Source organism: Aulonocara sp. 'chitande type north' Nkhata Bay, linkage group LG16 (genome assembly GCF_057382095.1).
Source record: "Aulonocara sp. 'chitande type north' Nkhata Bay isolate Kocher_YH1m ecotype deep benthic linkage group LG16, A_spYH_male_GT1.1, whole genome shotgun sequence".
Taxonomy (NCBI): Eukaryota; Metazoa; Chordata; class Actinopteri; order Cichliformes; family Cichlidae; genus Aulonocara; species Aulonocara sp. 'chitande type north' Nkhata Bay.
The window spans coordinates 17,871,571-17,891,937 of record NC_141359.1 but is presented as its reverse complement, the minus strand read 5'-3'; the positions used below and the strand labels follow the sequence as shown (position 1 = coordinate 17,891,937).

The 20,367-nt window shown below is 43.8% G+C and overlaps 1 protein-coding gene across 2 annotated transcripts in view; it reads left to right on the top strand.

Annotated features, from left to right (window-relative positions):
* Positions 1–20,367, top strand: part of dachd (dachshund d) — a 92,147-nt gene that overhangs the window by 48,818 nt on the left and 22,962 nt on the right. Inside the window, exons 3-6 of one of the 2 annotated variants that reach the window (XM_086267732.1) lie at positions 4,377–4,529; positions 17,810–17,982; positions 18,128–18,263; positions 18,426–18,557. In XM_086267732.1, the coding sequence (XP_086123858.1) occupies positions 4,377–4,529; positions 17,810–17,982; positions 18,128–18,263; positions 18,426–18,557 (594 nt within the window). Of the gene's footprint in view, positions 1–4,376; positions 4,530–17,809; positions 17,984–18,119; positions 18,264–18,425; positions 18,558–20,367 lie in introns of both variants that reach the window. The other variant, XM_086267731.1, reaches the window with a different exon arrangement.

Below are 20,367 nucleotides of genomic sequence, written 5' to 3'. Positions count from 1 at the left end.
GGGTGTGGGGCAGGGGTTTACGCTGGAGCCTTTCCAGTTGCTGATGCATTACAGGCAGATTGGCCCCCAAATCGGATTATTTGCTGTGGACTGACACCACACTGAGATGACATCTCCTTTAAAGTGGAGAGGTGGCCTCCACTCACACTCTGGCCACTACTTAAGCAGCAGCTTCAATATAATTCATTTATGTCCTGGATATGGCTTCAATCTTTTGAATAACGCAAGAGTACTGCATTTACCATTAGAGAAATGAATGTCACCTACATCTTACCGAGGTGCATCCTGTACTTTGCTGATAAAAAAAAAACCCCAACAACAATATTTCCTAATGCCTCCTGGCATTGCCTCGCTTTAAGAGCGACACAGAGAGTTGCTTCTTCTTCTCACGAGTGCTGTAAGTGGAAACATACAGTAATATTTATCCTCTTTCAGTGTACAATTAGCACGTCATCCCCTGCTGCAGAGTGGATCATCTAATCCATCGCCACTTCAAGCTGCTTTAAAATAGATCCAGTATGCGCCAGGTAATTTAGTGTCAGTTCTTTGTGCCTCTGCCCCTCCTCTTTGAGTCCGCCGCTTGTCATAAGGTTAGCACGCTCTGTAATTGATACTAAATTTGGCATGATGTGGATAGCACAGTTCAAGTGGTTTAGTGTACCTAAGAGTCGCGTTATTCCCATCCCCAGTTTGTCATTGCTGTGCTGCCACCAGTCCATGCATAAAATTAGGCGGCCATGCTCATTGACATGGAGTGTCTCTTCCCTATTTATCCTGCTTGCCCGATAAATAACCGGTGTTTTCATTGTTGCCCATGGTGCAGTCCCTAACAGAGAGGAGAACAGAAACACAGCAGATAAGCTCTTGTTTTTTGTTTGGGTTTTTTTTTTTTTTTGAGGGGGGGGGGGGGGGGGGGAGTTGCAATCACTGCAAGAGAAAGTCGTAAAAGTCGGTCTTTTGTGTACTGATGTGAAGTTAATCTGATTTTAATTTAATTATAAGAGTTAGTTGCGGAGGGCACAGGCATTGGGGTGTTTGTTGTAAGAATGTTCTGACATTGGCGCAGGTATGGGGCAGCTAGCATGTTAATTAATGATGAAGATCCTGACAATATGCAGAGGCATGACAGCGTTAAGCCAGTCGGCTGCTGCTTCCTTTGCATATTAATAGATCCTTCATTATTATTTAATATGACAGCTGCTCCAAGGGCTACCATCAGACCTTGTCTCTGTTATTTGCTGTTTTGTGCTCCCCATGTGACAGTACCATGCTATTCTCTATTTGTTGAAATGTTCCCCCCTTTCTGTTTCCTTGCTGGTGTGACTCTCAACATGCGACCGTGATGCGCTGTTAGTTTTGTGCTCTGGAGGATTCGGACTCGCCGGCGCGTCTATACGAGAAAAGTGTCTGAATCTAAAGGTGACTTTGAAGGACTATATGAGGCTGGATTGTTTTGTTTGCATAGTAATGAATGCAGATTAGCACCGAGTGGGATTGGTCCTGTTGACGTTTAGACTTCTAGTGGCTTAATAGACTTGTTGTTGGGCGCCAACATCTCCCTGGCTTCCTTATTACACGCGCTGTATTGAGGTGTGCGTTGTGTGGATATGACAATTGATCCGGCGAAATGAAGCAATTATCAGAACAAAGATTTCGATTTATGGAGTGTGTCACTTAGTCAAAGACAGGGGTGGATGTTGCGGGCGAATGATAAATGAAAAATGGAAAAGTGATCATTTCATCCGTTTCACAATGGTACGAATCAATTTCCTAGCCTTTATTTTCTCGCTAAACGTTTGATCAAAACTCATCACCTCCTACTTTCCGTTTCCGTTTTGCTTTAGTGGCTCTACAGTTTAGTCGACTAAAGAAAAAAATTATATTATATATATGTGTTGAGGACAGATAGGCTGCAGTGCAATAAACCACCGTATTCCTACAAATTAGAGAGCATCAGAAAGCTCCATTGCTGCACTCCTTTTAGCAGCACCTGATTTGTGGGGGGAATTTATCACACAAACAGCCCAGAGGTGATTTCAATATTTACTCGGCAGTCTGTTCTGCATACGTCTCATTTGGAAAACAGTTGACTCTTGCCCATTATACACAAATGAAGGGTGACCTTCAGACTGGGCAGAGGCCACATTCATTATGTGGAGAAGTATCACCTTCTTATGAGGTAATGGCTGTTTTCCCCCTCCTCCTGCCCAGCCTATGCATATGGAACAGCAGCCAGGGCCCACTGCAAACGAGAGGGCCCTCGCTGACATGATGTATACTGTACGTCAATATGGTACTGATGTATTTTAAGATGCAAACAAGGCTTTAAATTATATGCACCTCCATGTCAGAGGCTCAGAGTGACTCTCACCATCTGCCTATCAGCTGGGGATGAGAGGAAAGGGTGTCCAGGCCGGTATGCTCTTGTGTGCGTGTTTGTCAGTGTGTGTGTGTGTCTGTTAGCGCTTGCATGTGCTGGCATGTATCTATTAGAGCCACGTGTTTGATTTCTACCTCTCCTTGTACTTGTGTCTCCCCTCAAATGCATGGCTAATAGCTGCTTTGAGTCCCATCACGGAGACGTGACAGCTTAGCGATGATAAACGGAGACGCCGCTTTGTTCTGCGTCAAACGTAAGGCAAACCTGCATATCAAGTACAAGCAGCACCCAGTGAAAGGGCAGGTGATATACCGTATTGTGGATATGAGTGATTCCAGTAATAGGTACATATCTTTTTCTCGCCATGCATCTTTGATTTTGTTGCTGGGGCTGGCGAGAAGAGTCGTTGGACTCTCCTGAGACACGCCAAGCCTAGAGGAGCTTTAGCACTATCTGTCCCTGCTGTTTGAGACCAGCCTCATGAATAAAGATTTCAGTCACGTTCAATACACCAGAACCCTGGAACTACCACAATGACAGACCAGTGCTTTATGATCTCTGCAGTGTGCTCAGCATATGTATGGCTGTAATATTAGACCTACTATGTCAATCACATCAAGTTCATTTTCATTAAAGTGGATGACCACGTCTAAAGTTGCTATTTCGGGATGTATTTTGAGATCACAGAGGGGATTCAGTGGTGTCAGTATTCATGTAGTTTAACGAAGCAGCTAACTTTGGCCTCAAGTAAATCCATGTAAAATTCTCAAATACATTCAAATTCAGTTCAATTCAATTCAGTCCAGGTTTATTTATTTAGCGCCAAATCACAACAACAGTCACCTCTGAAAGAGCTGTATATTGCAAGGTAAAGACTCTACAATAATACAGAGAAACCCCAACAATCAGATGAGCCTCTATGAGCCAGCACTTGGTGACAGTGGGAAGGAAAAAACAGGAAGGAACCTCAGGCAGAACAAGGCTCACAGAGGGGCAGCCATCTACCACAACTGGTTGACTGGTTCTCTCTTGAGAAGCCTACTAAATAACCCATATCATCTCCGTACAAAAAACCAGTATGAATATTTGAGTATATTTGAGCCAAGCTCATTGCCACTTTTGACCTGTTGCCTCATCAGTTTCGTACTTCTGCAGACCACAGAACATTTTGAAATAAGAGATGATACAAAAGTTCACATATTGCCTCCTTCTTCATTCCTTAGTTAATTTTCACTCATGGCCCTCTAACTATTAAACTTGCTGGTCTGTCTATAGGATTCCATTGTGCCCGATGACTCGCCTTGACAGTGAGAAGAGCCCTCTTATTATGAGGCACGACAATGTATTGCTGTAAGAAACACGAGCAGCACTGTGAGGTATTATTCAGGTCGATTAGCTCTGATGAATGCATTAGACGGTATCACTGAAGTACCCTCCACAATAAGATTCAGAAGACGCAGCTCAGCCCCTATGTCTGTTCACTTTAACCCGCTTTACTTAATGTTTAATGCCTGCCCCCCCCCCCCATCCCCCGTCGCTGTGTCACACTGCATCACTATTCCTCATTCACTATTATAAGCTGTACACACAAAGTGCTTGCATCATGCGCTGTTATCTTGACTGCATCTTTTTCCATCAAGGTACAAATACATCAATACAGAGCGGCGAGGAATGCCAGAGTCTCTGAAACATTCATAAAAATCATATGCTGCCACACACACGGGGATCCATCTCATCAGCATGATAACCCGCTGTGAAGATATCCCCTGTCAGAAGATGAAAAACAAAGTCGTGATCTCGCAGGAGCTTATTCCCCATAGTGTATAAAATTATTCATTGTTTTATTATTTCAAAAGTCTGCCCTCTGTTTTCTTTTTCCTTCATTTTTTTATTTGCCAAGGAGGCTTTTTGAAAGGTTTCGCAGGTGCAGTGGCTCAGCCACAGCAGACATGTAGTGGTCTGTAAGCGCACTGTCTCCTCTGCCTCTTCTCTCCAGGCCTGACAGCAGCGGCGGCAGCAGCTGCCAACGCAGCCATCGCAGAGGCCATGAAGGTCAAGAAGATCAAGCTGGAGGCAATGAGCAGCTACCACGGCAACGCCAACCACCACGGGGTCGACGGAGAGAATGGAGACCTCAGCTCCAGTGTCGGTGAGGATGCCCTTCATACACGCACACACTGTCACAAATACATCTCGCATTAGTGGGAAAAAAATGCAAGCCGCACACAAACACATGCGAAGACCTGCACACTTGCCACCGTTTCAGCACACGCTCAAAGAACTCATAACTGTTCCAAGACTGCACAATTATCTGTTTAAAAAATTAGACAGAAAATGTCCAGAGAGGCAGGGTATTATACACATCTCAATCCTCGGCCGTATAAAACGAGAATCAACACATTAGGGGGAAAAATGCAGACTGGTTATTAAACAAGTTCCATTTTTGTCAGGGTTGTCAGTAAGTTTGAGCAAATTTGCTTTGATTTGCAAGAGTGAAAGCTTATGCGGTTCCATGCATTGTTCCAAAGGTACCCCAGCAGGCAAAAAAACAATGCTGGCAATCAAACCCTTCATTCTCTCTTTACATGTATCCTGCCTCCTTTCTTTCCAGCCGAGGCTAAAAAGTCCAAAATAACAATAATTCCAGAGCAGGTTTAGACTGAAATATGTCAAAGAAGAAGGTCGTTTCTACACCTCGTCATTAAAGCAGACACACTGTTCTTTGTGTCAATGGAGCTTTGTCAAAAGTAATAAAAAGGTTATACGCACACAGAGGCACACACAGACACACAGCTTGCCTTAAACCGAAGACTCGCACGGTGTTCTTTCATGAGATGCTCTTTCCACTGTGCTGCTGCCTTCTCAAAGTTTATAAAGCAATAAACTATTGATTTTAGTTATTTTGTATGCACTGGGAATGCCCGCTTTAGTAATGTAAGTCATGTTTTTCCGAAAGTGTTTTATGTTGAAAGAAAAAAAAAACAACTCCTAATAGCTAAGTGAAACTGTGAACACAGTTTCCCAAAGCTATCAGCTTTTAACAAGGTCTAATTGAATTGCTGTGAGAGCTCTGGTTTTTCACTATGTGCCATTTCAATTAATTATTAGCCCTAAAATGCAGAAGGATTTTTTGCAATATCACACACGAGCACTTAGTGTATTAAAGAGAATGATAATGTATGTTAGCGCGGATTCATGAGCCCGTTCCGAATTATAAACCAAGTGTAATCCCCGTAGCTTTGCCTGCTAAATTGAGGTTTTGATTCACTTACTGTAATAAATGGCTTGACTCCTGAACACATTTCGACAATAATACTTGACACCATGGAGCTTGTGGCGTGCGAGATGAAAACAGGATGTGTTTCTAAGCAGATTTAACAATGCGAAATGCATAAAGTGTGAGGTCATCACTCCGAGAGAATGGAGTGTGTAAAAAAAAAAAAAAGAGAGAGAGAGAATACGAGCCTGCGAGGTCACGGAAATAAAGATAAATGTGAGTACTAACAGCAAGGCTGTGGCAATGGAGCTAATAAGAAACTGTTTTATCTTTTTACAATTTAAATTGTAACCTTGAGCCCACAGCCAGCCACACAGGCTCCCAGTAGAATCATAATTCTGGCAAGGGGGAGCAGTTCTAGGTGTGGGTGCATGGGCCACAGCATTAGCTCTCTGAGTGAAATATATGGCAGTGACGCCTCTCGGCCCCATCCACAATCAATTGGATTCTTTTCCTTTAATATTTACTCGCAGCGATGAGATGCTCGTCTGCATGGTGATGAACAGTCTGCCACTGGCGTTTGAAGGTGACCTGTCAGTGAGTATGGACAAATCTCTCGCTCGCAGAAATGTAGAAAATAAATCATTAGGGGCAGGCAGTCAGACAGGGGCCCCTCTCTCTCCCTCACTCTCCTCGGATTTAAATCAGCTCAGATTTATGATTTGAATTAATGCTTCGTTTGGTCAAAGGAATGGTCGCAGAGACAAATGATGTTTGGTACTGAAACCATCCTAATATTGATTACTGGGTGTCGCAGCAATCTCTTGTTTATATCAAGCACTCTCCTGTGACAGGGTGGCCAGCAGGAGTCATCCTGATAATACGCTGGAGATATATGGCCCGCTCTGCACTGCAGAGCCATGAAACACAAGCTAGCAGCATGTTGTCTTCTTCATCTAGCCCCAGACTTTGCTTCACATGTTTTATTTTTAATGAAGGCATTTTGGGATTCCACAGTTGCGAGACTTAACAAGGAAGCCTGATTACAGATTTTACTTCAGATTCCATAAAGTGGCTCGCTCGGGTTTGATTTATGAGCTTTTTTTTTTTTTTTTTTTGCTTTCTTATTTTTTTGAAGTGCGAATCCCTAATATATCCAGCACTTGAGCCTATTATCCAATAGCTATCGAGACGTATAAATCAGTTGACTGATGTAGCAGAGGGGGAAATGCATTTGGCTGGGGCTTTTGTTGGGACTGGACTGACTGTTGTTCAGAGTGCTGACTGGGGAATGACTTCATGCTGTTTTTAAAACAGACTCAGACCACAGCTGCTCTGAGGAAATGGACTGGCGTTTTATAATCAACCGGCTTAAACTAAGACCCACACAAACGGATGTGTTTACTTACACAAATTATGTTACCATCCACGATAGGAATTGATATGATAATGAGCATCCTTCTGATAATACCACTAAGGACATAGATCCATTTAATCAGAAAAGAGCCACTACATCAACCCGTGGAGGGGAAACGAAAAAGAAAAAAAGCCTCCTCGGGCTAAAATACAGAATACAGGTGCCTCATCTCAGTGTTTGTCTGAAGCAGTTCTTGTATTGTGAAGCGCTTAAAGCAAAGCACAGCAGAGCCAGCCAGTGAAGGACACTCTGTACTGTTTGTAGAGTTGGATTGCCCGCCGCTGTCTTTGTGTTGATGTAAATTGAACAGGCTAATGTTTCTCCCTCACATTAAATATTCATCACAATTAGACCTTCCTGTTTGCATCAATGTTATTAATTATAAGGAAAAAAACAGCCAGTTCAACTCTCTGCCAAAATAACCAAACATCCTGAGTGAGAGATGGAGAGAAGGAAATAGATATGTATGAAGAAGGGGAGGCAGGAGAGAAGGGTAAAAAAGATACGGAGATGGAATGACATCAAAATGTAAAGAGAGGCAGGATGGTGTGTGTGTGTGTGTGTGTGTGTGTGTGTGTGTGTGTGTGCGTGTGTGTGTGGGGTCTTTCTTTGATTTTCCCTCGCACTCTTTAGTTGGGCAGAGGGAGAGCTCTCAAAGCACAATGTGGATTGTTCCTGCGCCTCTCAGGAAATGCCACAATTACAGATCACAGACCAAGCAAAACACGTGTGGCGCTTGGCCTTGAGGGGGATAAACAGCCTGTCATTCCCTCCCAGTGCATTGACCCCAGCCACAACCTTCATTACTGGGAGAAAAAATATTGTCAGCTGCCCACTAACAAACACCTGCCAATTCCAAGAGAAGGAATTGGGTTTGTTTTTTTTCCAGTTACAGAAGGGGGGAAAAAAGTGTTTCTCGGAGCTTCAAAAAGAACCAACAAAAAATCAGGTTGAGACGATAAGGCAGGGGTTTCACCCTTTGTCCTCTTTTCTCTGTCTCACTTACTTCTCTGTCTTTCACCCTCTGTCTCTCTTTGGCCACTGGGTGCTGCCCTGCCACTCATCTGACTCCTCACCACACAACTCTAATGGAGCTGAAATCCTGTTTGTAATTAGATATGGGAATTCCACTGTCATCAGCCAGATGATGCCACGACATGCCGGCTAAACAACAGCGCGGCGGTAGAAGGAGAAGACACAACTGTCACTGCTAACATAATCTACCAAAAAAAAAAAAAAAACCTCTTCCGAGTCCGCACTGTAACATCGCAGCGAAGCTTTAAAAGGAGCGATGCATGAAAACCTGAAAAGCCTTTGTCTCAACATCTGTGGCTTCGGTCCAGGCTGCCTGCGCCCAACAGGGGCGGGTGGGGGAGTGGAAAGCCTCATGCTAGTCTGAAGTTTGGACGGGTGGTGACAGGTACCTGGAGTCTTGCCTGACTGAGTGAGGAGTTGAGGGAAAGAGGTTCTGGGTGAGATGATGAGGAAGCATCATTCTCTCTTTCCAGGGTCATCAGGCTAATTTCTGCAAGCCCTACCCTCACGCTTGCATGTTTGCATGCGTGCGCGCGCGTGTGCCTGCGTGCGTATGTGTGTGTGTGAGAGAGAGAGCGAGGAAGAGGGGGCCTTGGCCCCTGAGAGCGCTCTGTGAGGAGACCACAGCTGTACACTCCCAGCAGCTAATTGGTCCTTATCTAGCTGTCCCATTCATCTTCATTTTTTACCAATTACTGAGCATTATCTGTGTTCTCAGTTGGGTATGGGACTTAATCCTTTTTGGTTAAGCTGGTGCTACAGCTTGCAAATTTCAAATGGAGGAAGGGTGGGTTGGTGGGTGGTGTATTTGGATGTGGGAGGGGAGGTGGGAGGGGCAAAAGTCGCAGCAAAAAACAAACTCCGAAACTTCCCATCATCCCTCACGGGCGAGAAGCAATCAATAAACAATGACATCACATGAAGGGGAAAGGGGGTGGGGAGAAAAAAATGGAAGGGATCAATTATTGGCGTTATAATTCAAGTCCTTGTTTGCAAACGTTGCAGCCGCATTGATTAGGCTGTTCTTGTTGCACTCGCCATTATTGACTTGTTAAGGCCATATTTTCTCATCATCAGTGGTTTTACCTTTTAGGGTGGGCGGGGTCATTAATTATTTAGCATGTATTTATTTTAAAACGTGGCGAGTGAGAAAAAAAAAATCACCGTGTTTATGCCACAAACAACACAAAGTATAGTACACTGCTCATCCAGAAGGTACATCAAGACGCCGCAGTCTGGGGCAGTTAGCCTTAATTTTCTGAGATCAATGCATAACTAGACTCCTCTCTATATGGGGTCCGTGCTTGGCCATGTTGCAGAGCTGAGTGGAGTCAGGCTTGAGACCATGCACTAATTACTGGAGTGTTCACTGCTCTGTTGGATAGCATTTGTGCAATTTTGGAACATATAAGAGAGTCAGTGTGCTTTGCGATAAGCCGCTAAATAAGACATTAAGATGACAGCGCGTGTGAGTGGAGAAATGATAGTCGTCGAATGTGAGCTGAACACGGGGCTAAAATGGGTAGAGGTGACGTGCACCCGGGCGTATATTTACTGGACATACAGGCATGCGTGTCAGCACACACAGACAAAGCCACGCACACAAAAGCAGGACCCATATAGAGAGACACTGCTCTTGCACTTTGATAGGGATCTGTTTGGTCACATTCTCTGTGCCAGCTGTCAGCCCAGCTCCACTGCTGCGATTTAATTAGTCTGTTTATGTCCTTTCTAATAATAAAGCTCTCTGGGTGGAAGGACACGTCCAACTAGCTAACTACGCGCTCCAACCTGCTAGCTGCATTAGTGCTGGTGGCCCAGCGCAGCTGAATGTGGGCCATGATGGAGGATGGTGGCAACTTCCTGCACCTCTCCTCTAGAACAGTGGCCCTCAGGCTCAGATCTAGTATCACCCCCTACTCAATCCTAACCTTAACCATTAGGGGATAAAGCACATACTGACCTGATATGAGTGTCTAGGGGCAACTTCATCCATCTTCCTCTCTAGCTCTCTTGTGGGAGCCTTTGTCAGCCAAAGCTCTTTGGAGAGACTAGATTGTAGCCATAGGCTGAATGGAATTCATTTCACGAACATATCATAACACCTCTTTTTACAGCGGCAGGTTATTGTCTTGACTAATTTATGCAATTCAACATTTTATTTGGGTTTTCTCCCCATCTTCTTATATCAAGGGTCCTTCTCCAGACAAAACAGGATTTCTTTGACCTGCCAGCGTTGGGCAAACGGGGGCTAGTGGTGGTAAGTGAGCGAGACAGAGAGTGGCAGAGCAGACAGGCAGCCTTCCAGTCTGAGTGAAGAGCTTGATGGGTCTCCGTCGCTCTCTTGGGCTTTGGCCCTCACCATCTCTCTATTAGGCTGCCAGGCTCATGGGAGCCAGGTGACAGATAAGTGAAGAACGACACACACATTTTAATAGACATTTCAAAAGATAAACCTGATAATCATTTCTCTTTTTAATGAAGTCTAATGTCCTCGTTCTAATTCCGGTTGCGTCGGCTGTTAAGCATCAGCGTAACACTTGAATATGCATGATTGGGAAATTGTGAGGCGCACCGATGTAGCTACAAAACACACAAACGCAGACAACGGCAGAAATAGATTACAATAACAGGGGGAATTGATTAAACATTATTTCCGTAATGATCCATATCAAGTTCTATCATCTTTGAGTGGCAGCGGAGTTGCGGCGCTACGGAGAGGAAGAGGCGGCGGCACTCGACAAACCGTCATGGACATATTTGTTTGATTGTCTCTTGCGGTTAGCTCACAATAGCAGGAGCAGAGCTATAAAAAAACAACTGACCAGTCGAGTTGTCATCCCTCATCAACATTAGGCCTCATTCCTCATTAATTGGATAGATTAATTTGGAGCGCTTTGATGCCGGGGTGATGCATGTGTTCGGCTGTCCCCTCCTCACTATTCTCTGTCAGGTTGAATTTAGCCAGGGAAGGGGCTGACCTTTGAAAGTGAAGAGATCAACACAATTTGAAAAGACAATGTCACTTGCTGTAAATGTGATACGTGTAATAAATGACATTCAACCTTTCGGTGATGATGAGCTTTCGCAGGTCGGAGCAATGTGAAATATACGTGGTGTGTGATTGCGTCGGATGCGGAGCCGTTTTCACATGCACAGTTAAGATGGCGCAGCGTTAGAGGCTGGATATCATGCGCTCTCATTTCCCCGTGATTATGTCTAAGAGGAAACATTAGCATAGAGTAATGATATTACTGTGTGTACACAATAACAGTAATGGCAGCGCGGTGATGACAACAGCGAAATGGCGTTCTCTTTTAACTGTGATTGCACTGTAAAAATGTAGCATTGCCCGGGAAGGATTCAAAAAGCGTTTCGTGACAGAAAAGAAAGTTGGTCGTGTTCCGCAAAAGCACTTTTTCCCCCCCTTTTTCTTCTTCTTCTTCTCTCAATTATGATATGGGAACCCTCATCCAAATAGAGCTATCAGCCTTCCTGAGCCCAGACATCTTCACCATCACAAAGCCTCTCCTCTGGGACCAAGATAAAGACGGAGCGCGTGAGCAAGTTCAAACAACGTAAAGGAATTTCACAATCAGCACGCCCTTCAGAGGGTGAACAAACAAAGGAAGGCGTTTCTTGATAAATGATATTTAGAATCTCCAGACAAATAATCAAACAAATATATATCTATGTATATTTTAACATGTTGTCCTCTGCCTCAGTTAAAGTCCACACTGAACTGCATTTCAAGGAAACCTCGCGCTGACAACGGTTGAGCGTTACTGATTTTCTCTCTCGAGAGGTGCTTGTCATGGAGGAAGTGAGAGCGCAGGAGGTAGTGATGCTAATTTTGTAATTAAAACAGATGATCCGATGACCACATGCAAACCGATCCCTCCCTACCACCACCACCATCCACCCCTCAACCCCCATCCCGGCTAAATTGATATGATGGCAGAGTGGGTCGTGATTGATAACACTCGTCAATATATTTCATTTCAGGAGCCTTAGTCAAATGACAACTGGTTGTCATTGACTGAAAGCAATCTTTTTAAAAGGGGGAGCCTTTGCTAAGTATCAGATGAAAATGATTCCTCTGTCTGCTTGGGTGTCACTGTCTGTAGGAGCTTTATTGATTGGGCTTGAATATATTGCAGCCGCAGTAGTAACAGCTGCTAGTAATATCTCTCCTCTCCTTCGCCTCTCCTCTTCTGCTCGCAGCACTTTCCGTGCCACCGCTTATTGTGAGTGATCCAGCGTCGGAGCTCCTGCGCCGATTCCGCGGCGATCCTCGGAGTGACGTGTGGCAAATGTGAAGTGAGCCTGGTTCCGACCCAAATTAGTGAATGCGTCCCGTGTCCTAATGTGTCCTGAAGGCCTGGCTGTCTTGGCCAACTGCACACACACACACACATACTCCCGCGCATGACTGCGTAAACTAAAACCCACCATTGTGTCGCCCGCCCCGCACGCTCTGTGTTATCAAGCACAAGGATGTTGGCATTGGTTGGTAAAGGTCATTTACTGTAATGAGATTTGCCACATGCAAGCATATGGCTTGATTATTGCCCTGTTCGTTAACATTTTCAGCAAAGAGACAAATAGACAGCTAAAATGGGAAGGGAGCACAGGTGGGGCGGTGGCGAAACGTGTTCAGCACCCCCCACCACCACCACCTAAAAGATAGCGAGAACTTCTTCCACAACAGATCTGTCACGGAGATGATTGATCTTCCAATTTTCATAAGGAATGCGCACTATTAGAGCCGAGGATTTAAATTATCCTATAAAAGTTGCCTGCCTTAGATTTTTATGCGCTTAATGGACAAACACCTCTGTCTGTCTCCTTGATAATTTCTACCACATGTTACACTCCAGCGGTTTGGGTTTGGAAAGCAATTATGTTGCCTCATGAAAGCAGAAATGTTTTCTTATCATGTTTTCTTTCTTTTTTTTTTTGTTACATTTCGTGATTTAGTTCATCAAAAAGTCTATGCCCACCTCAGTTGCGCGTCTTTGCCTTGGCACGTCGAGCGTATTTTGTCTGCTGATGCGTTAATAGCTTGTTATTCATCCAATCGTTACAGCTCTTGAAATGTAAAGCATTTTTCTTTCCCGCATGTGTTTATATGTTCGGCTGGCTTTGCGCCGGCGCGTAACTTTACACAATTATCCATACTGCATCATTGTCTGAGCGTGCGGCCGTGTGTTTTCATGTTTACCTCTCTTTGTTGCTGCAAGATGTATTCGTTTTATGTCCCCGTTTGCAGTGTGCGTGCGTGTGTGTAGGCATACGTGAGTGGACAGCAGGTATTTAACAAAGACAAGATGTTTGCTTTATTATCAGCATTAACTACGTAAACACAAAAAGCTTCAAAGTTTCATTCAATGACACTGAAGGGCTGTGGGTGGCTACATCAAAGCTCGAAACCTTCCCCTCTCCCCCCATTTTAATGAGAAACAGGACTCACCAGCCTTGACTGAACCTGCCATCTGTGTGTGTGTGTTTTCTTGTTTGCCTGTGTGTATATGAATGTGGGACTAGCAAGCACATGGAAGCATGCACTTGTGTAGTCTAAAGTGGCACCACAATTCTAGACGACTTATTTATGGAGGCCGTGTCTTATGTTTGATCTGATGCATACACACCCCCCCCCGGTCCACCTCCTCCGTGGCAGGACTTCCTTTTTCCCCCCTTTTTTAAAAAGGGAGATTAACAGTTATAGTAAAGACGACTAGCTGATTAGTGCTATGGAGACCTCTAAATGTCTCGCCGCGTGACAGACACTTTTTCATGAGCCATTCATTTCCTTTTGGGACCAGTGTGCAAATCCTTGATACGACCACAACAAAGACTCTCCTTGTGCGCGCCACCGTCTTTACCTTTGTCGGAGAAATGCATACACAACATGGGGGCATTTTTACAAGCGCAATTAAGAGGGAAAACGGAGATTGTTTTTGCGGCGGCGAGCTGCGTATGGATTGTGCACTGAGTCAGTCCATTTAGCAGCTTTGACTGGAATGGCCCTGTTCAGTTTGACAGATCAGAAGAGGGAAGGAAAAAATATCTCAACACCATGAAAACCAAAGGCTTAGCAGTGAGCAAATCAGCCCTTTGTCTTGTTCAATTCAAATCAAAGGATAACCAGGAATGTTTGTTTGACAACAGCATTTACAATGCATTGTTCTGAAGCCCAGAGCCTCCCAAACAAAGACAGATAGGCTTTAAACAAGTCATTTAATTAGCACCGGATCCCCAGCTTTGGCTGCGCCAACCAATTATACATTCCTGAGGCATGTGCAGGTCCTATTTCACGGGAGTGAGAGGCAGATCCTCTCCAGCCCTGTCTCTTACAGTACATCTCTCCCCTTCCATTTAAGAGAAGGTAAATAGCCCAGACAGACAGCTTCATTAGCCAGCGTCTGAAGAGCGCGGGGCCGATTGTCGCTTAAATAGTGCGCTTTTACTGCAGGCCCAGCCAGCGACCTCCGATCAATTACAGCTGACATTATTGTTTGTCGGGAGCTTTTTTCCTGGACAGAGGGAGTAAAAAACGAGATCAGGCCTGAGCTTTGGCTGGAAATGTAATCTTCCCCCTCTCTTTGGTTCTTTCGCTCCACAAACAATAAATCATTCAGTTGAAGAGATAATAAAGTGCCAAGTAGGAGCTAGTTTAATTTTTGTCAGGGGAAATCTGTCCACAACAGAGTTAAGGGTAAGGGGCCCGGCTGCTTTCTCATCCCATTTTCAATGACAATGGCTTAGCTCCTCTCCTCTTATTTTTCTCCGTAGGGTTAGATGGCCAAAAAGGCTGAAGTTATGTGTCGATGAGGATTAACTGCGGCACAAATCACCAAAATAAATCACTGCTGGCGTTTTAATCATTTTTTTAAATCGTTCAACAGTCAATCAATCCATTTTTTCCCACTTTTCTTCAAATCTTTTTTTTTAATAAGTAACAAACCTGCCATTAGCCGTGAGGTTTGATTCTGATGTAACAGGTTTTTAATCATGTTGCTACCAAGGGCTGTTTTAATTCATTCAATTCATCCTCCGCGATTCAGATCTTTGCTTATCCATGCGTGAACTCCCAAGCACTGCACGACATAATAGCTGAGCTGTTTATATTGGTATTAAGTGATTTGTAGTTTTAATGATGGTAAATAGGAGTTCACCTTTGCAAGTCCCTCAGGCTTACTTCAGGTAAATTACTCCAAATGCATTGTCTGCCCTTCAGGAAAGAGAGAGGTGGTGGTTGGGAGGGGGGCTTGTGGGAATTCACCTCTCATCAGGTCTGAACTTCTATTTCAGAGATAAACAGAAAACTGACAAATATGTTTCTAACAGTTTGCCCACTGGAATATCTTCACAATATCACAGCGATTAATGAGTCTCTTCATTCTGGTTTTTGAAAAGGACAAAAAAAGAAGCAAAAATCTCTGTTTATTGTTACCTACGTAAAAAAAGTTGTTGCAATTATTCATAGTCCTTTCATTTAAATGAGAATAAAAATCAAGAAAATGAGAAGAAATTGCATATGAATGCGATGAAAACACTCTAACTGTCTTGTGAAAATGCCAGATTCCTTGAATAAATGCATATCCTCCTCACCTGGCTCCTTTCAGCCATAAATAAAAGGATTTGGTGCACCCTTGTTGGCCCGTGGCACATTCCCCTACAGTGGCCTGAATGGGTCTTTATGGGAGAAACATCGCTTTAGGATGGGGTGACAAGAAAGGGGCTGGACGGGCACTGAAAGCGAGACTAATACCCCCTTAGAGCAAACAGAGGTCCTGTGTTTTCGCGCCAGCCTGTCAGTCAGGTGGAGACACATCAATGAAATTCACATGCCATCAAGAGAAAGATATGACAGGGAGATAAGTGGCGGTATGTTACTAACAAAGCGCAGACCTGCGTTGTTTTAAGTGACTTTTCACCTCTTTTTCATACTTTATTGATATGGTGAAAATCTACCTTTATGTGTGTGTAGCTGCGTTTGATTGAATGGGCGTAATAGAGACACCTCAAAGGCAGAATAAGTCTCTTCACTCTGGCCCTTGAGTGGCCTTGAAAGGCTGATAGGTAGCCTAGACCTCTCCATGTTGTCCTACAGTAAGTACCCCCGCAATCAGGCCCTCTGTGGTGTTTTTTAATTGAGCTTAGCCTGCTGAGTGGTAATTGATTCAGTCTGAGCTTCAGCAGAGGCGCTGATACAAGGTGCTGCTTGGCTTCCGCCTTTCTTTAATCTCCCCTGCTTTATATTGTTTGGGAATACTTGCCACTGAGAAACTGCATGCCACCTTTCTTATGGAAATCAATGCTTCTTTTGGAAGGAGGGGAATGACAGAGAGGAGTACTTCTCATGTCCTTTCATTTTCAACCAGTGTCCTTCTCTTTAGAGGCTTCGCCATGCAGATCTCCTTGCCCTTTGGCTACTGATGTTTTGTCAAAAAAAGAAGAGTGGAGTTGTTTTGTGGATAGCTTTCTGTAGTGTGCTATCTTTTTTTCTTCCCCTCCTTTTTCTCTACACAGCTTTCTTTTTTTTCTTTTTTACCTTGAACCGGGCTGCCAAGAAAGACAGAAAAAAAAGGAGTTAAAAAAAATCTACAGAGAGGCTCGATCAGATCCAATAGTGTCTATGAGGTTTTCTTTAAAGCATTTGAGGAAAAGCATCTGAGTGGCGGAGGAATGAGACCAAACTGTTCCCAGTCACTTTTGATCCTGCCAGTTCAAAGTCCCTGTAGAGCACGGGCGGGGGGAAGGAGGGGGGTGCCACGGCTGGGGAGGGGAGGGGGATACAGACACCTAGCTTTGACCCTCTGTCTGTGCTCATGTCCTTTGAAAGTTGGCTTGTTTTCATTAAGCCATTCAGAAGTGCAGTTCAGGGCCACTATTTGACTAGCTACAACCCCCCCTCCACCGCACCCCACCCGCAGTATCTTTATTAGACTTTCTTTACATTTTCTCGCTGCTAATGTCTTCAATTTCCCCAATTAGGCGTCTACTGCCAGACAGCAATTGAATAATTTAGAACATTTGTAAGATATCTCTGATGTTGTAATGGAATAATTTGTGTGTTCGTATAGAGAAAAAAACCCTGAAAATCACATTATTGGGTGAGCTGAATGCGACCTACTCTTTTTTTTTTTTGTCTCATTCTCTTCTTCTCTTTGTCTCTTGGTCTGCACTGTCGGCGGCTATAATTAGCCTAAAGTCATTGCCGTACTGTAGCCTAGCGCTACTTGTTTGTCATTAGCGCGTTTAACTAGTCATTTGGGTAATGACTTTCAAGATTGCCCTCGTTTTTACCGAGATATTTTTTTATATGTAAATATTGAGAGAATTTCCATAATTTGCCCCTTTTTATTCATCATAGAATAATTGATGCATATTTATTGCAGTGTAAACTTTGGTCTTTGAATGACTGTGTGTATAGTTATCGTCCCCATTTTCTTTATTATTATTGCAGTAGTATCTATTATTAACACGTGCTGTAAAACATTTATGTGTATTGTGTTAACATGGAAAGATACCCGAGACGTGATTAATCTGAATTATTCCTTTCTTTTCCTGGCGCTTGGCTCTGTAAAGCTTTAGTGTTATTGGACACCAATTTTAAAGGGGATCTCAGTGGTGGGAATTACTGATTGCTGAATTAACACCAGCAGGTTCTGAGTTTTCAGCCAAGTTTCCCCTGTGGGTAGCTCACTCATAATATGCATCATTGAGTAACCAACGACCTCTTCCTGTGTCTCAGGCCTGGAACTCCCCTTCATGATGATGCCACACCCTCTGATCCCAGTCAGCCTGCCCCCAGCCTCTGTCACTATGGCGATGAGCCAGATGAACCACCTCAGCACCATTGCAAATATGGCCGCCGCAGCACAGGGCCAAAGTCTGCCCTCCAGAATGGTCACCTCTGTTATAAAGGTAAATTTTTAAAAGAGAAAGCAAGCAATGTCATAATAACAGCTGGCTGCTGTAAACACAGTTCCCTCTTTCTCGTGGCATAACACTCGAGCCTGCGCTGGATATTTATTTTGCATGTGTGGTTTTGTGGCTGTTGGGATTGCAGGAACGTTTGCCGGACAGTCCCTCCCCTGCTCCTTCCTTAGAAGACCACAGGAGGCCAGGTAGTCACCCATCGTCCCACCGCAGCAGCAGTGTGTCCAGCTCCCCAGCCCACACAGAAAGCTCCTCAGACAGGATACGTACGTATTATATATTGCTTCACAGCACATTTATTAACACAAATAAAGAAAAAATAAAGAAAAAAAAACCTCTAAAGGGCTTTACAGATTGTACAGATGGAAGGTTTAAGCTCCTGTCTAGCTAATAATGGTTTGGTTTTTTTTGCTGATTTTTTTATGCAGCCGCACACCACAATGGTCTCTCCATGAACCAAGCCTTGCTTGGCCTGTCACCCAACATCGCACCGGGACCTAAAGAGGGAGACCTGGCCCATGACATGAGCCATGAAGCAAAGAGGATGCACGCTGATAAAGGTGAGTCAAGTCTCAGCCCCGTTCTGTTCAGTTCTATGTATGTACTGCCGATTCATAACAACAGTTGCTTCAAGGCACTTTATATTGTACACAATTAAAAGGACAACCCCAGCAATCAGACAATCCCCCTATGAGAGGCACTTAGCAACAGTGGGAAGGAAAACCTCCCTTTTAACAGGAAGAGAGCTCCAGCAGAATTAGGATCAGGGAGGGGAAGCCATCTGCCATGACCATGGGAGACAAGACCAAACACACACTATAGTCGTACAGTAGTGCAGTAGTGACGTATAAACAGGGGAGGAGTGAAAAGAGCTGAGTGCAGCAAACTAGTCCACCAGGAGCTTGAGAGATGGTTCAACAGGAGAGGGGCCTGAGAGCTGAAGGCTCTGCCTCTCATTCTAAGATTTCTTGTTAGAAAGATTTTTTGGGAGAATGTTAGTCTACAACTACATGCTCTATAAGTGTCTGAACAACTGTTTTTCTAATATACTTTAGACTTGAAGGGCTTCAGTCCAGGCATCTGAGCAAGTGTTGTTTAGATGAGGGATATCTTGGCTATCTAGTTTTTCGTTATCAGTGTTTCTTCTAGCCTGACAGAATGTTTTGGAGGTAGGGGAGGGAACTTAGAGCTAGTGAAACATGCCCATATCTGAGGAAACAGATCAGACGAGAGAAGAGAAACTATAGTGTGTCCACAAATGACAGTAAAAGTAGTATAGTTGAAATGAGTCAAGAGCACATAAAGTAAGTAGAAACACAAAATTCTTATGTTATTTGTTGTTTGTTGGGGTTTTTTTTTTTTTTTTTTTTTTTACATATTTTTCAGTTTCTCAATTATGTAATTTAAATTCTCGAGAAAGCTGAACAGTTACAGTTTGAATGGCCACAATCTCGGGTATTTCAGTGTGTTTTTCAAACTTCCTGACAGACATTTTTTTTAAATTTACTTCACACAATGCAGATGCATTACTGGGGACTGAAGGAATTGCAGTGATAAGTCTGAAGAAATTTGCATGAACAGCCAGCAAAATTAAGCAATGTTTACTGATAATATTTAAAGGTGCCATCAAGTTAGTGTGGACCTGTAAATCTTCAAGTCTGATATCAGCATACATTAGAAGAACTAGCAAACTACATACATGCACATACTTACATATATGGGACTCACAGTGGGCTAGACAATGTTTATCCAAAGTTTCACCAAGATCAGTCCACTCATCCAGTAGGAGAACATTCAAATCATACATTCATACATACATACAATATATACGCAATACTTAATTATAATATAATGCCAGCGTCTTCTAGGCAAAATTACCTTCCCTTTAGCTCCATCCATTCCTATTTACTGAGATGCAACTAATTTCTATGAAACAGTGTCAACAAAAAGTGAAGAGATTCTCTGTGGATGGGCTTCATTAACACTCTTACTAAACAGACCATTCACTAGTCTCACTAATAAATGGTGAAATCTCTGTATGTGTGTGTTGTGCGGCTTTTGGTTCTTTGCATTTTTCATCAACTGTTCATCAGATTCTCTTCACACTTGGCAGGTAATTGTGGAGGTCGAGGCAGCGCCGTGTGGACTTTTAAGTCGTTGGGATGAGCGCTCCTCACATTTTGAGTAAAAGTTATTTTCTGTTAAAGTTTTACAGCAGTCAGACAGGCAGCTGGAGAACAGGCAAGACAGGCAATGGGCATTGGGCCCAAGGCCATTAGGGAACCCCTGAGGGCTGACAAACTTTACTCCACAGCAATCTCTCAAAATGTGGCAACCGCAGTGACCGCAACCTACTCCCCCTTAAACAAG